General features: G+C 45.2%; 1 protein-coding gene across 3 annotated transcripts; it reads right to left on the bottom strand.

Moving 5' to 3' along the window:
* Positions 1-13,784, bottom strand: dus1l (dihydrouridine synthase 1-like (S. cerevisiae)). 3 transcript variants are annotated; one of them, XM_015968959.3, is made up of 14 exons: positions 13,689-13,784; positions 12,859-13,105; positions 12,614-12,722; positions 12,483-12,533; positions 12,212-12,324; positions 12,041-12,123; positions 11,849-11,952; positions 11,615-11,762; positions 10,799-10,895; positions 7,607-7,695; positions 3,386-3,555; positions 3,255-3,292; positions 2,889-2,964; positions 1-268 (listed from the first exon to the last, which is right to left on the bottom strand). In XM_015968959.3, exons 2-14 carry the CDS (start codon positions 13,096-13,098, stop codon positions 99-101), a joined length of 1,488 nt encoding a protein of 495 aa, XP_015824445.3. In that variant the 5' UTR covers positions 13,099-13,105; positions 13,689-13,784; the 3' UTR covers positions 1-98. The 3 variants fall into 3 exon arrangements, with proteins under 3 accessions (XP_015824445.3, XP_015824444.3, XP_070403053.1); XM_015968958.3 differs by having other exon boundaries at positions 12,859-13,100; positions 13,689-13,783; XM_070546952.1 differs by lacking the exons at positions 1-268; positions 2,889-2,964; positions 3,255-3,292; positions 3,386-3,555 and adding an exon at positions 3,767-4,011 and having other exon boundaries at positions 12,859-13,100; positions 13,689-13,780.

Raw genomic sequence — 13,784 nt, 5'->3', positions numbered from 1 at the left:
GTTTCCTAGCAGCCAAATAAATAAAGCTGACTCCATTAGTGGTGTCCTGTGCGGTCGGTCACTAGAAGGGTCTCCGATGCTTCGGTAGACCATCCTCCTCATAGCAGCGGAGCTGCAGACTGCTCCTGCAGCTCTGTGCTCGTCTCTGGAGGCAGAGGAGTTTCCCTGATTCTCTCCATCACCGAGCCTTCACTCCTCTTCACATCTTTCTGCTCGTCTTCCTCAGCTTTCCTCTTCTCTGCCTTGGTCTTGAACCGTAGGCCGTGACCTGTAAAGCACAGACTAGGTTTAAACAGCGATGACATCATTTTAGTGAAAGGCAGGCAGTCAGGGGCAGCGGGCTTCGCTCTTCGTTTCTGAGTCGTGGAAAATGCCCACAGCACCTACAGGATTACCGCCGGCAGCATCACCGAGACCAAAAAAGCAACAATCAGCGCCCAAAAACTGGCAGACAACTCCAGCATCACCATCACACATTGCTCACTATTAATTATAAAAATGATATACAACAGGTCACCATTATCACTAATATTTGGGCATAAAACTGCTCCTACTGGAACTAAAGCTAGTTTACAGCAGCTCACCTGTTCCTTTCACACCGACAGCTGCAATCCCCTCATCAAGCAGCCGGTGATCAACAGTGTTGTTGTGAACAACAAAACACCAACCTCAGACCCGCTCACGTGCAGTTACCCCGGTCGCGGTCCGGTTACATCCACCACCCCGTTAACGGAGAGCTGCACATCCAGTTTACTCTCATTGTGACGCCAGAGCTTGGCTCCAAATCTGCGGCTCACATGTGACTAGATTCTAAAGCACACGCAGACGATTCCCTTCCCCGAGGGTCATCTCCAACATGTTTTAGCTGTTTCCCTGCTTCAACACAAATGATGTTAATCAATCATCAGGTGAGTAACAGACTTCTGCGGAGCTCGATGAGTTGCTGAAAAGGTTAATCAAGTGTGTTAAAGCGGGGAAACAACTAGAACATGCTGGATACCGGCCCCCGGGAGAGGGAATTGTCCAACACCAACATAGAACCATAAAAAAACCAACAACACTCCAGTGTGTTTTAGGCTACGTTCACACCGCAGGCACCACATCTGATTTGTTTTCCCATGTGACCCATATTTGATTTTTCTGTCAAAGTCTGAACAGCAGGTCACTTTCATATGTGGTGCTGATTCCGATACATATCTGATGTGTTTGAAAGCAACTGCTTTCTGAAAGCTCAAGCCCCTCCAGAAGGGGCTTAGCTAACAGTAAACCCAGGGCACAGCACCCTGGATGTGTTGTATTTGTCACGCCAAGGGAAGGGGGGCCCCTCTGGACCAGCTCGGAGCCAGGTCCTCTGGACCAGCTCGGAGCCAGGTCCTCTGGACCAGCTCGGAGCCAGGTCCTCTGGACCAGCTCGGAGCCAGGTCCTCTGGACCAGCTCGGAGCCAGGTCCGAGTAGGAAATTTTGCCGGGCAATTAACCTGCGGTCGTAGAGTGACATCTAGTGGCCAACGTTTGCTGGCACATCCTGTCCAGAATTAGTCAAAAATGTCAGGACAATGTGCTGGCAAGAGGCAAACCAGTGGTACCATGCCAATATTTTCATGATGATTCAGGAACATTGCATGTGGACAGCGCTGACAATGGCTAGGTATTAACCTTAGCTAAACTAGGCCTAAGACTAAAGCCTAGACCAGGTCCTAGATTAGGACCTAGACCGGGTCCTGGATTAGGCCTTAGACCAGATCCTAGATTAGACCTTAGACCAGATCTCAGATTAGGCTTTAGACCAGGTCCTAGTTTGGGCCTTAGACCAGGCTCTAGATTAGGCCCTAATCCAGGTTCTATATTAGGCCCTAGACCGGGTCCTAGATTAGGCCCTAGACCGGGTCCTGGATTAGGCCTTAGACCAGATCCTAGATTAGACCTTAGACCAGGTCTCAGATTAGGCTTTAGACCTGGTCCTAGTTTGGGCCACCAGGCTCTAGATTAGGCCCTAGTCCAGGTTCTATATTAGGCCCTAGTCCAGGTTCTATATTAGGCCCTAGACGGGTCCTGGATTAGGCCTTAGACCAGATCCTAGATTAGACCTTAGACCAGATCTCAGATTAGGCTTTAGACCAGGTCCTAGTTTGGGCCTTAGACCAGGCTCTAGATTAGGCCCTAATCCAGGTTCTATATTAGGCCCTAGACCAGGTCCTAGACTGGGCCTTAGACCAGGCTCTAGATTAGGCCCTAATCCAGGTTCTATATTAGGCCCTAGGCCAGGTCCTAGATTAGGCTCTAGATCGGGTCCTGGATTAGGCCTTAGACCAGATCCTAGATTAGACCTTAGACCAGGTCTCAGATTAGGCTTTAGACCTGGTCCTAGTTTGGGCCTTAGACCAGGCTCTAGATTAGGCCCTAGTCCAGGTTCTATATTAGGCCCTAGACCGGATCCTAGATTAGACCCTAAACCGGGTCCTGGATTAGGCCTTAGAACAGATCCTAGATTAGACCTTAGACCAGATATCAGATTAAGCTTTAGACCAGGTCCTAGATTGCGCCCTAGACCAGGGTCTAGATTAGGACCTAGACCAAGTCCTAGATTAGGTCCTAGATTAGGCTTTAGACCAGGTCCTAGATTGCGCCCTAGACCTGGGTCTAGATTAGGACCTAGACCAAGTCCTAGATTAGGCTTTAGATCAGGTCCTAGATTAGGACCTAGACCGGGTCCTAGATTAGGCCCTTGGTCTAGCACTAATTTAATAATAAAACACTTAAGCGTTCCACTAAACCTCTGACTGATGCAGATTCGATACAAGAGGCTGGCAGGCAGATTAAGGAGATTTGATGAATCACAACAGATATAAAGATCAGGATGTATCTGGTATTGTAATCAGAGTACTGACTTGGACAGTCTGCTACTTCTTTAAAAGCCTTCTTCTTACAGCAGCCTCGACACAGGTTGAAGACACACTTATTCCCCTGCAGAGCAGAAACAAACAACACAACTATGTAGAAAACGATTGTTATTTCATTCTGAAGCAAACTTATGAAAAATGAACAACATTGAATTAAAAAATAATGTCTTCATTACAAACTGCTGTTTCAGCAGCAGCTAGGAGTGTCAGTAGGTCAAGGACTAAAACTACTACTATTTCTTTGCTTTCATGATGACATCCAAGAGATGCAGGCAGTGAATCACCTCAGCATCCTTTATCAAACTTTAATACGTCTTTATCAGAGGAAAGTCCGAGCTTTGCGATGCAACTTACCTTTGGGTTGCCACACTGTTCGCATTTCAGGTATTTGGCTACAAAGTGTGAGAATTACATGAAAAGTGGTTAGATTTCTTCCTCTAGTCCAGCATGTCAAATGAAAACCTCCTGAGCAGAAGTAAACTCACGTTTTTGCTGAGTACAGAAGTTCTTGTGGGGGTTTCGGGATTTTTTTTTCTGTTTGTTTTTAGAAAGGACCTCAGCTGCTCCATCCAAGTCCTCCAGTGACCTCTTTTGACATACCATCTTCCTCAGCTCTGACCCCTGAGCGCTGCCATTGGTGGTCAGCTGCTTTGGCCTGCAGGATGTCAGATAAAGACAGAAAGATGACAGAAGAAAACAGTTTGAAGCCAAAGTTCTTTGTAAAAGAGCACCAGGAAAATTTCAGTCTTAACATCCTGACACCTGAACTCGTATTTGGTGTGATTTAAATGAACAACTCTACCTATTAAAAACAATAAAGACAAAGAAACATTTTTGAATTTAAAGTCAATACCAAGTGTCCCTATTCATCTATCCATTCTCTTCCGCTTATCTGAGTCGGGTCGTGGCGGCAGTAGCCTAAGTAGGGAGGCCCAGACTTCCCTCTTCCCAGCCACTTGGGACAGCTCCTCTGGGGGAATCCCAAGGCGTTCCCTGACCAGCCAAGAGACGTAGTCCCTCCAGCGTGTCCTGGGTCTTCTCTTGGGACTTCTCCCCCATTAGATGTGCTCGGAAAACCTCACCAGGGAGGAGTCCAGAGAGCCCAGCCACCCTGCGGAGAAAACTAATTTTGGCTGCTTGTATCCGCGATCTTGTTCTTTCAGTCACTACCCAAAACTCATGACCATAGGTGAGAATAGGAACGTAGATCAACCGGTAAATCTCTTCACCACAACAAACCGGTACAACGCCTGCATCACTGCAGAAGCAGCACCAATCCACCCATCGATCCCCCGATCTATCTTTCGCTCACTTGTGAACAAGACCCCGAGATACTTAAACTCCTCCACTTCGCAAAGGACATAATCTCTGACCTGGAGAAGGTATTCTACCCCTTTCCGACTCAAGACCATGATCGCAGATTTAGAGGAGCTGACTCTCATCCCAGCTGCGAACTGCTCCAGCAAAAGCTGGAAATCATGTTCTGATGAAGCCAACAGGACCACATCATCAGCAAAAAAAAAAGCAGAGACCTGATCCCTGAACAGATCCTCTCAACACCTTGGCTGCATCTAGAAATCCTGTCCATAAAAATTATGAACAGAATTGGTAATAAAAGGTAGCCTTGGTGGAGTCCAACTCTCACTGGAAACAAGCTCGACTTACTGCCAGCAGTGTGGACCAAGCTCTGACTTCAGTCATACAGGGACCTAACAGCCTGTATCAAAGGGCCTGGTACACCATACTCCTAGAGTACCCCCTACAGGGCCTCCTGAGGCACATGGTCGAAAACACATCACTCCACCTGAATCCGAGGTTCAACAATCCAACAGACCCTCCTCTCCAGAACCAATGATTAGACCTTACCAGGGAGGCTCAGGAGTGTGAGCCCCCTCTAGTAGGAACACACTCTGCGGTCCCTCTTTTTAAATACGGGGCCCACCACTCTGGTCTGCCAGTCCAGTGGAACTTCCCCCAATGTCCACCAAGATTGCAAATCTGCATCAACCAATACAGCCCCGCAACATCCAGAGCCGTAAGGAACTCTGGGCTGATCTCATCCACCCCTGGGGCCTTGCCACAGAGAATTTTTTGACCACCTCAGTAACCTCAGCCCCAGAGATTGGAGAGCCCATACCATACCATACCATACCATGTTTATTTACATGGCACATTTAAAAACAGCATGACAGCTGACCAAAGTGCTGTACAGTAAAAAGGACAAACCCCAAGATAAAAACAGATAAAAGTCATATAGGAGGTAAGAGGTAAAATCTAAAAAAATTGTAAAAAGAAATACAACAATAAAATACAGAGTCACAATAAAACGTAAAAACACTAAAAGCTAGATTGTTGAATAAAAGCTAAATGATAGAAGAAGGCCTTCAGTACCGACTTAAATCGACCCAGTTCTGGGGCCTGTCGAACACTAAGGGGGAGAGCATTCCAGAGTTTAGGAGCAGCAAACGCAAAGGCCCACTCTCCACGAGATTTATTCCTCATTTTCGGGACGCACAAAAGCAAATGATCTGCAGATCTCAGGTTTCTGGTTGGAGCATAAGGCTTTATCAGTTCTGAAAGATAAGCCGGGGCTTGACCATTCAGAATGCTGTAGACAACGGTCCAAACCTTAAATTGGATGCGGTATTGAACAGGCAGCCAGTGCAAGCGTGCAAGGACGGGTGAAATGTGACAGCGTCTCCAGGTGTTTGTCAGGAATCTAGCCGCCGCATTTTGCACTCTCTGTAGATGCTCGATTATGGAGACGCTGACACCAACAAGTAGTGAGTTGGCACAGTCTAAACGTGTAGTTACAAAGGCGTGAACAACAGACTCCAGCTGAGGTCGTTTGACTATTGACTTTAAGCGTGAGATGCAACGTAGTTGAAAAAAGCAGGACCGGACTGTAGATTAATTTGTGAACTAATTAACAGATCAGAGTCAAGTTTCACTCCCAAACTGGATACAAAGCATTTAAAAACGGTAGAGGGTAGTCACCAGGTGCATGCTTTGGATTTATTGGATTAAAAAGAATGGCGTCGGTCTTGTTTTCGTTAAGGCAAAGGAAGTTCTCCGACAGCCAGCCTTTAACTGCAGTAATACAGTCGACAAGGAGGCGTGTTGTGTCAGGTTTACTTAAAGCCAGATAAATCTGGCAATCGTCCGCGTAAAGGTGATAACTTATTCCAAGGTTTCTCAGAATCGTCCCCAATGGCAATAAGTAAATCAAGAATAGGAGTGGCCCTAGAATCGAACCCTGAGGCACACCCCAGCGAAGTGGAGTAGATGGAGAGGAAAAGCTGTCAATGTGAACGCTAAATTGTCTATCTGACAAATATGATCTGAACCAATGAAGTGGGATCCCTGTTACCCCCAACCTCATCTCCAACCTCCTAAGTAGGATGTCATGGTCCACTGTGTCGAAGGCAGCAGAGAGGTCCAGGAGTAACAGAAGGACATGGGAACCAGAATCAGTTGCCACCAGGATATCATTTAATACACAAGGATGTGCAGTTTCTGTGCTGTGGTGAGGTCTAAAGCCAGACTAAAAGTGATCGAGGAGGCTATGATCTCCTAAGTAACTGGAAAGTTGAGTGTGAACTACTTTCTCAATCTTGGATCAAAACGAGTTTGGAAATCGGATGATAATTAGAAAAATCAGCATGATCCAGAACAGGTTTTTTCGGTAAAGGATGTACAACTGCATTCTTAAAGGCGGTTGGAAACACTCCAGTTGAGATGCTATTGTTGAAGATTTCCAGAATAAATGGCGCCAGCGCAGGAAGAGCCCCAACTAGTAGTTTTGGTGGGAGGGAGTCCTCAAACTCTGCTTCCTTACTGGAAGACATGCTGGTGGGATTGAGTAGGTCTTTGAAGTACTCCGCCCACCAATCAACAAGATCTTGAGTAGAGGTCAGCAGCACACCATCCCCACTACAAACAGTGTTGGTCGCGCACTGCTTTCCCCTCCTGAGGCGCCGGATGGTGAACATACGATCCTCAAAGCTGTATGAAGTTCTTGTTAGTTTTTGCCTCTGCGACCACCCGAGCCACATTCCGCTTGGACTGCCAGTACGCAACAGCTACCTCTAGAGTGCCACAGGCCAAAAAGACCCGATAGGACTCTTTCTTCACCATGACATCACCAAATGGTTCCTGAGTGCGGCTGTGTCTGCAGCTCACCACTTCCTCAGGGGATGGGTCAAATGCAAAGAACAAATTTCACACACATCAGTGTGTCTGAGGCCACCTGCGGATTCGGGGGTTGCAACCACGAAAGGTACCAGTGACCCTGTGGCCGAAACTTCATTCGGCCGTCTCAACAATAGAGGCATTGAACACGGTCCTCTCGGACACAATGTCCCCTGCCTCAATAAGTTTTGGAAGTTCTATCGGAGGTGAGAATTGAAGCTCCTTCCGATAGTACTCTGCCAGACGTTCCCAGCAGACCCTCACAATACGTTTGGGCCTGCCAGGTCTGACTGGCATCCTCCCCCACTTATCACCAGGTAGTGGTCAGTTTTCCCCCCTCTTCACCCAAATGTCCATGAAAAGGTCTACATTATGGAGAATAAAATATTATAGTGCAAGAAGTCAATGTCTTCATATTTGGAAAATGAATGTTTCTGCCTCCAAGGTGATGGAGGAGTCTCTGTACAGTGCCGGTGTGTGACAGGGAACAACAGATACCAAAGACATTGACTCACGCTGGTCTGATGTATGGTTGGCAGATCCAGTGAGGGAGAGGAAGGTTGCCCTCTTTGTCCTCCACATCCTTCCTGTTAGCCATCTCCTCCTGCATGGACACACAGGCAGCTGCTGTGAAACACCACCTAACCCTACCACTTTCCTCAGAAACAAGAAAACACTTCAGTTTCAGAGAAAATATCTTTTCAAAAACTCAAAGTTGGGATGTGAGATGTTTTACTGGAGCATTTTTTTTTTTTTGCCACAGTGCTTGAAATTCTGTTCACATATAGATGACAACCACTAAATTAAATGTTTTGTTAAAGAAAAAAAAAAGAATTTTAATCTCCTCTAAAATGTACATTACTAAAACAATGTGAACCAACCACTGGAAATGTCCCATTCTTAATGATTGGATGATGATCCGATCATTAAGCTGCTCACTGACAGTCTCTCCCGCTCTGTACATGTAAGAATCACTTGTTCTTGGCTCAGAGCAGCTGAACAGGAATTAATATGGGGAGAAAATGGTCTCAAAAGATCTGTGTTTGTGTATCTAGATCTTTGTGTGTGTAGATAGATCTAAGCATGTGTAACTCTTGATTTGTAACTTGTGTTTACATTTTCAATTTTCAATTGGTAAAATCATTAGACAGCATGGGATAAGCTTCCACTGTTATGCTGACGATACTCAGTTATATTTATCCATTAACCCTGATGAACCTAATCGGCTGGGTAGATTACAGGCTTGTCTTGAGGACATAAAACATTGGATGACTAAACTTTTTGCTTTTAAATCAAGACAAGACGGAAGTTCTCATCTTTGGACCTGAAATTTAGAAAAGGAAATTGCTTAGTCAATCACCTGACCTGAATGGCATTACATTAATCTCCAAGAACAAAGTAAGGAACCTTGGTGTTATCTTTGACCAGGACATGTCATTCAAATCCCACGTTAAACAGGTTTGTAGGATTTCCTTTTTCCACCTTCGGAATATTGCTAAGATTAGAAACATCCTTTCCAGGAATTATGCTGAAAAACTAGTTCATGCATTTATTACATCAAGACTGGATTACTGTAATTCATTACTCTCAGGAAGTCCACAGAATATAGTTAAAAGTCTTCAGCTTGTCCAAAATGCTGCAGCTAGAGTTCTGATGAGAATTAAAAAGAGAGATCATATCTCTCCTGTCTTAGCTTCCCTACATTGGCTACCTGTTAAATTCAGAATAGTTTTTAAGATCCTCCTTCTCACACATAAAGCTCTTAATAATCAAGCTCCATCATACATCAGTGATCTGATTGTTCCATAAGTTCCTAACCGAGCACTTCGCTCTCAGACTGCAGGTTTACTGGTGGTTCCCAGAATATCTAAAATTAGGATGGGAGGCAGATCTTTTAGCCATTGTGGAACCAGCTCCCAGTGTTAGTCCGTGAGATAAACACCTTGTCTACTTTTAAGATAGGCTAAAAACATTTTTATTTGAGCCCCATTTGGGCCTATGGTTAAAATCTGATGTTAGCCTAAATCTGGACAATTCAATTCAATTCAATTCAAAAATACTTTATTAATCCCAGAGGGAAATTGATTAATGTGTGTGAAGTGCCTTGAGACAACTCTGGTCGTGATTTGGCGCTATGCAAATAAACTTGATCTGAATTGAATTTTCGTGTGTAACTTTAGCTCCTACACATACAAATCATTGAACGCACGCACGCACGCACGCACACGCACACACGCACACACACACACACACACACCTACTGTACATTACACGTAGATCAGTTTAGAAAAATAATTTAGAGACTTTCCTCACCTGACTGATTTGTGCGTACATGGTGCGTTTGAATGCTGGGTGGAAGCTGGGAAATCTGAATTTCCTTTGGATTTAATCTAAACTTGTGTTGAAGGGACAAATCTGTTTTTCTGTTGAAAAGTATTGTATCTCAGGATCCTGTAGTTTTAAAAAATAAACCTATAATTAATTTTTAATCATCTAAATTTGTTTATTTAGACATGTGTTTATAAGCATGAAATTGAAAAGTCTGCCTGTAGGTGGGGGTCCCAGAATCAGTTTAACATTGACACAATCCAACCTAAAGTCTAGTTGGAATGTGCTGATTGTCTGCTCTCCCTAGCTTAGCTCCCAGAATATCTAAAAATAGGATGGGAGGCAGATCTTTTAGCTATCGGGCTCCTCTCTTGTGGAACCAGCTCCCAGCTTTAGTCTGTGAGGCAGACACCTTGTCTACTTTTAAGACAAGGCTAAAACATGTTTATTTGATAGGGCCTATGGTTAAAATCTCATGTTAGCCTAGATCTGGACAAGTGGGGGAGTAGAGGGAGGTGGAGTGTACAGTCGGTAGACGGCTCTCCCTTGCCCTGCCTCCAACATGCCTCCATCTAAAAGGCTAGGTTATCCAGTTATCTCTGTAGTTATGCTGCTATAGGCTTAGACTGCTGGAGGATACACTGACCAATTTCCACACTCGACTACTTTCTTCTACAATCTGCTCTTTAACTGTATTATTTCCTGCTATTTCAGCTGTTAACTTTATTTTCTCTCTAAGTGTTTTTCTCCCCAGAAGAAGCTACAACGATGTTCTGCTGAGCTGTGGTGGCCTCATGGAGGGGGCCATCTTCTAGCACACTGCTGCTAACCACTTAAACTTTCTCTAGGATAAATACAATAAAGTTTATCTCTCACTAAATAGAATATTTACTAAGAAATCACAATGTAACCATAGAAACACTACTGTGTGTGTGTGTGTGCGTGCGTGTGTCTGCTCTGTCTTCTCCATCCCCAGTGAGTCGTGGAGGATGGCTGCTTATACTGAGCCAGGATCCTCTGGAGGTTTCTTCCTGTTAAAAGGGAGTTTTCCTCTCCACTGTCGCTGCATGCTTGCTTAGTATGAGGATTGCTGTAAAGACTGACACTAGTCAGTGACTCGATGCAACCTGCTGGGTTCCTTATATAGGAAACTTTTTACTGATTGGCTTAACGAACTGACCTGTATTGGGATGTTTATTATGTGAAGTGCCTTGAGACGACTCTTGTCGTGATTTGGCGCCATATAAATAAACTTGAATTGCTCTAGTCTTAAACATATCAGCTGCAATTAAAGGAATGACTGTTGTTTACGTCCATCTTTCTGAACATTTGCATACAGAATAACATCCTGACTCAGGTGTTTTAATGTGTTGTTGTACCTGGCAGCGCAGCTCGAGCTGTTTGCTGACATCAGCTAAAGCCTGGAGGGTCTTCACCTTAGCCAGCTCCTCCCTCAGGTCCTGGTGAATCTGCAGCCTGAGGGAGAAAATCAGAAATGTCCAAACTGGGCTTCATGCACTGTAAGCCTGAGAGGTCTAAAGGTATTATCTTATGCATTATTATCATTATCACGATTGTTATAATTGGCACTAATAAATGATCGCATGGCTTAGGTGTAAAATCATGTGATGGACTAAAAACATTTAAGACATCCTAAAGATAAGGACTGATAAACAGCTGCAGGTGTTAGTTTATAAACCTCGAAACGTCTGACGTGAGCTCAGAGATGTCCCTTCATGTGAGATGAAGCCGATTCCCACAGAAAGTTTATCTTTACTCTGTACGTTGGTTTGAAAGCGGTCCTATTAGAAGCGCGGCAGACTCGATTATCTGTTGTTTAGTAGGAAACAAACGTATTTTTTCCCTCCAGAACATTTGCAGATCCCTCATTACCACAAAGTTCTGATGACTATCTCGTTCTGGTCATGCTTCCTTTAATCTGACCCTAGTTTACTTGTAATTTTATAGGTCAACATCTGATTCCACTCATAAAGCGACAAACTCTTAAGCCTCTTCTCCTGATAGCGTTTGCAGAAAAGATAAGCTCATGTTTGGCTTCCTTTCCCCGTGTTTGATACGACTGTGGTTTAACGGTATCATCACACGTTGAGAAAAGAGATGAGTGATGTGACCTTTCCAGGAAGTCTACAGTAAAACGGACCCAACAAGAGGCTAGAAGCTAAAAGGAGACATACGTGTGGTGCCAGAGCTTGAAGAGGTGGGCTCGTACATAAGAAAGCGAGCAGGGAGGGTACTGTTTCACCACCTCCAAGTATTCCTCAGCCATTTCCCACACGGGGGGGCTGCGGCCCTCAAACAGTGCTGGATTATGGAGGTTCCCTTCTAGAAATAATCCAACAACAAAAGAAGGTTTTGAAAACCATGTTAATCTCAGAACACCTTCTCCCCTGTTGTTATTATTCACTGACCTGCACTCATAACACCCTGCACTCCCGTCTCCTGAATGCAGCGTTCCACATCACTCAGATGGTGGATGTTTCCATTTGCAAACACTGGAATATTTACTGCCTTCCTGCAGCGTTTACACCAAACAACAGAGACATCAACAACAACAACAACAAACCTGTTAGTGATCTAATTCAGAGCGGAGTTCAGCTCACCGGACAGCTTTGATGTGCTCCCAGCTGGCGATGCCCGTCATGGCACCTTTCTGATCCTTGGTTCTGCCGTGCACGGTCAGCAACTGAGGGAGTTCCAACACGTCGCTCTTAACCAATTACAGAGGCAGCAAAAGAGGGTGGCTAGAAGTCCAACTGATCTGATAATCCAACCTGACATCCAGCTTTCTCCAGCATTTGGGCGTAGCCAACGGTCTTCTCAATCTCCTCGAAGACACGGATCTTACACGTGATTGGCACAGAGAGCTTCTGATGAGCTAAGCTGACTGACAGACAAGGAGGAATATTAGATTTTGGTCCAACGTAAACAATGAGTTTCACTAAAACGATGCTGTGAAAATGAATAAAATGATCTAAATGAAAACTCTTGTGTATTTAAGATCAACACAACTTCTAGAGCAAAGCGAGGGCCACACAAACGTACCGATCTTCTCTAACAACTCCCACTCATCCTGTAGGAAAACACCGTAGTGTCCTTGAAGACCAACACATTTAGTTAGTGAGGAATGTTTGACAGTAGTGTCCCTTCTACCACCAGCTCAGAGATTTGTGTACCTCTCTTAGCGATCATCTGAGGACAGCCCAGGTTGAGGTCAATGGCATCACAGTAGTCCTGAGCCAGGAGCGCCGCCTGGAGGAACACCTCCGGATCATTGGCGCAAAACTAACAGAGATATGGAACCACTGATTCATGTCTGTTATTACACAAGATGAACATTTATGACACAATTTTATATTACTGCATTAGCAAGGAACTGCTAACTGTTAGCAACAACATCTTTTCCTGAGGTGAGCCAAACCTGTGCAATGAGAGGTCTGTCCTCCTCACACACTTCACTGTACAGGTTCTCTCTCCTGTAGTTGGCATCGCGAACAAACACTTGAGCGTGCAGCATGGGGGTGTAGCAGAGCTGAGCTCCATGTCTCCGGCTCAGCAGGCGCCAGGCAAGCTCACTCTGGTCCACCATGGGGGCCACCACATAACGTGCCTCATTCAGAGTCTTCCTCCAGAACTCAAAGGCCTGGAGCTTGGGCATCATGGCTGACCTCGATGAGATTAAGCATCCATTACTTACTGTTAAAGCTCCAATAGCAAATCTGGCAAACAAGCTAGCGTTTAAACACGAACACAGAACCCCCTGTCAGCTATCATCCCTAGGCCACATTCACCTGACACTGAAAACCCACATTATGAGGGGGGGGGTGCAATTCCACAATAAGACCGGAAATGCTTCGTTTACCAGCTGATACATTCACTAGTTTTAGTTATTTTGAACTTTAATTCCATTTCTCACCTGACACACAGTGTCAGTGTTTCAGGTGAGATATGAAACTATTAAACTGTTACCATTTCCAGAATTACCTTTGGTAATTTTAATGAGTAAAACATGTAGCAGAGACCAGCACAGACCGTAGAGCATCTGAGCCGTGTCCTAGCAGCTGACATCCTCATGTAAACACGCTTCATCCGAGTCTACTGAGAGCTGGGCTGTGATGCTAGCTGAGCTAACACACGATGGTCCCCACCGCTGCACAACGACCACACACGCGCGCGCCCGCACACTCTACCGGGGCACTGGCCTCACTCACTAGCTGTATGTTCGTGCGTGTGAAATCAGCTGGTTTTCACCTGTTAGACTTGGAGAGAGAGAGTTCTGCACCCAGCACTTCCCAACATGTGCACCGGTGAAACGGTACCGGGGGAAACTGGTTTGAACTCTTAGCT

This window comes from Nothobranchius furzeri, chromosome 18 (genome assembly GCF_043380555.1).
Source record: "Nothobranchius furzeri strain GRZ-AD chromosome 18, NfurGRZ-RIMD1, whole genome shotgun sequence".
Classification (NCBI taxonomy): domain Eukaryota; kingdom Metazoa; phylum Chordata; class Actinopteri; order Cyprinodontiformes; family Nothobranchiidae; genus Nothobranchius; species Nothobranchius furzeri.
The sequence above is the reverse complement of the archived record's forward strand: the minus strand, read 5'-3'. Positions and strand labels throughout refer to the sequence as shown.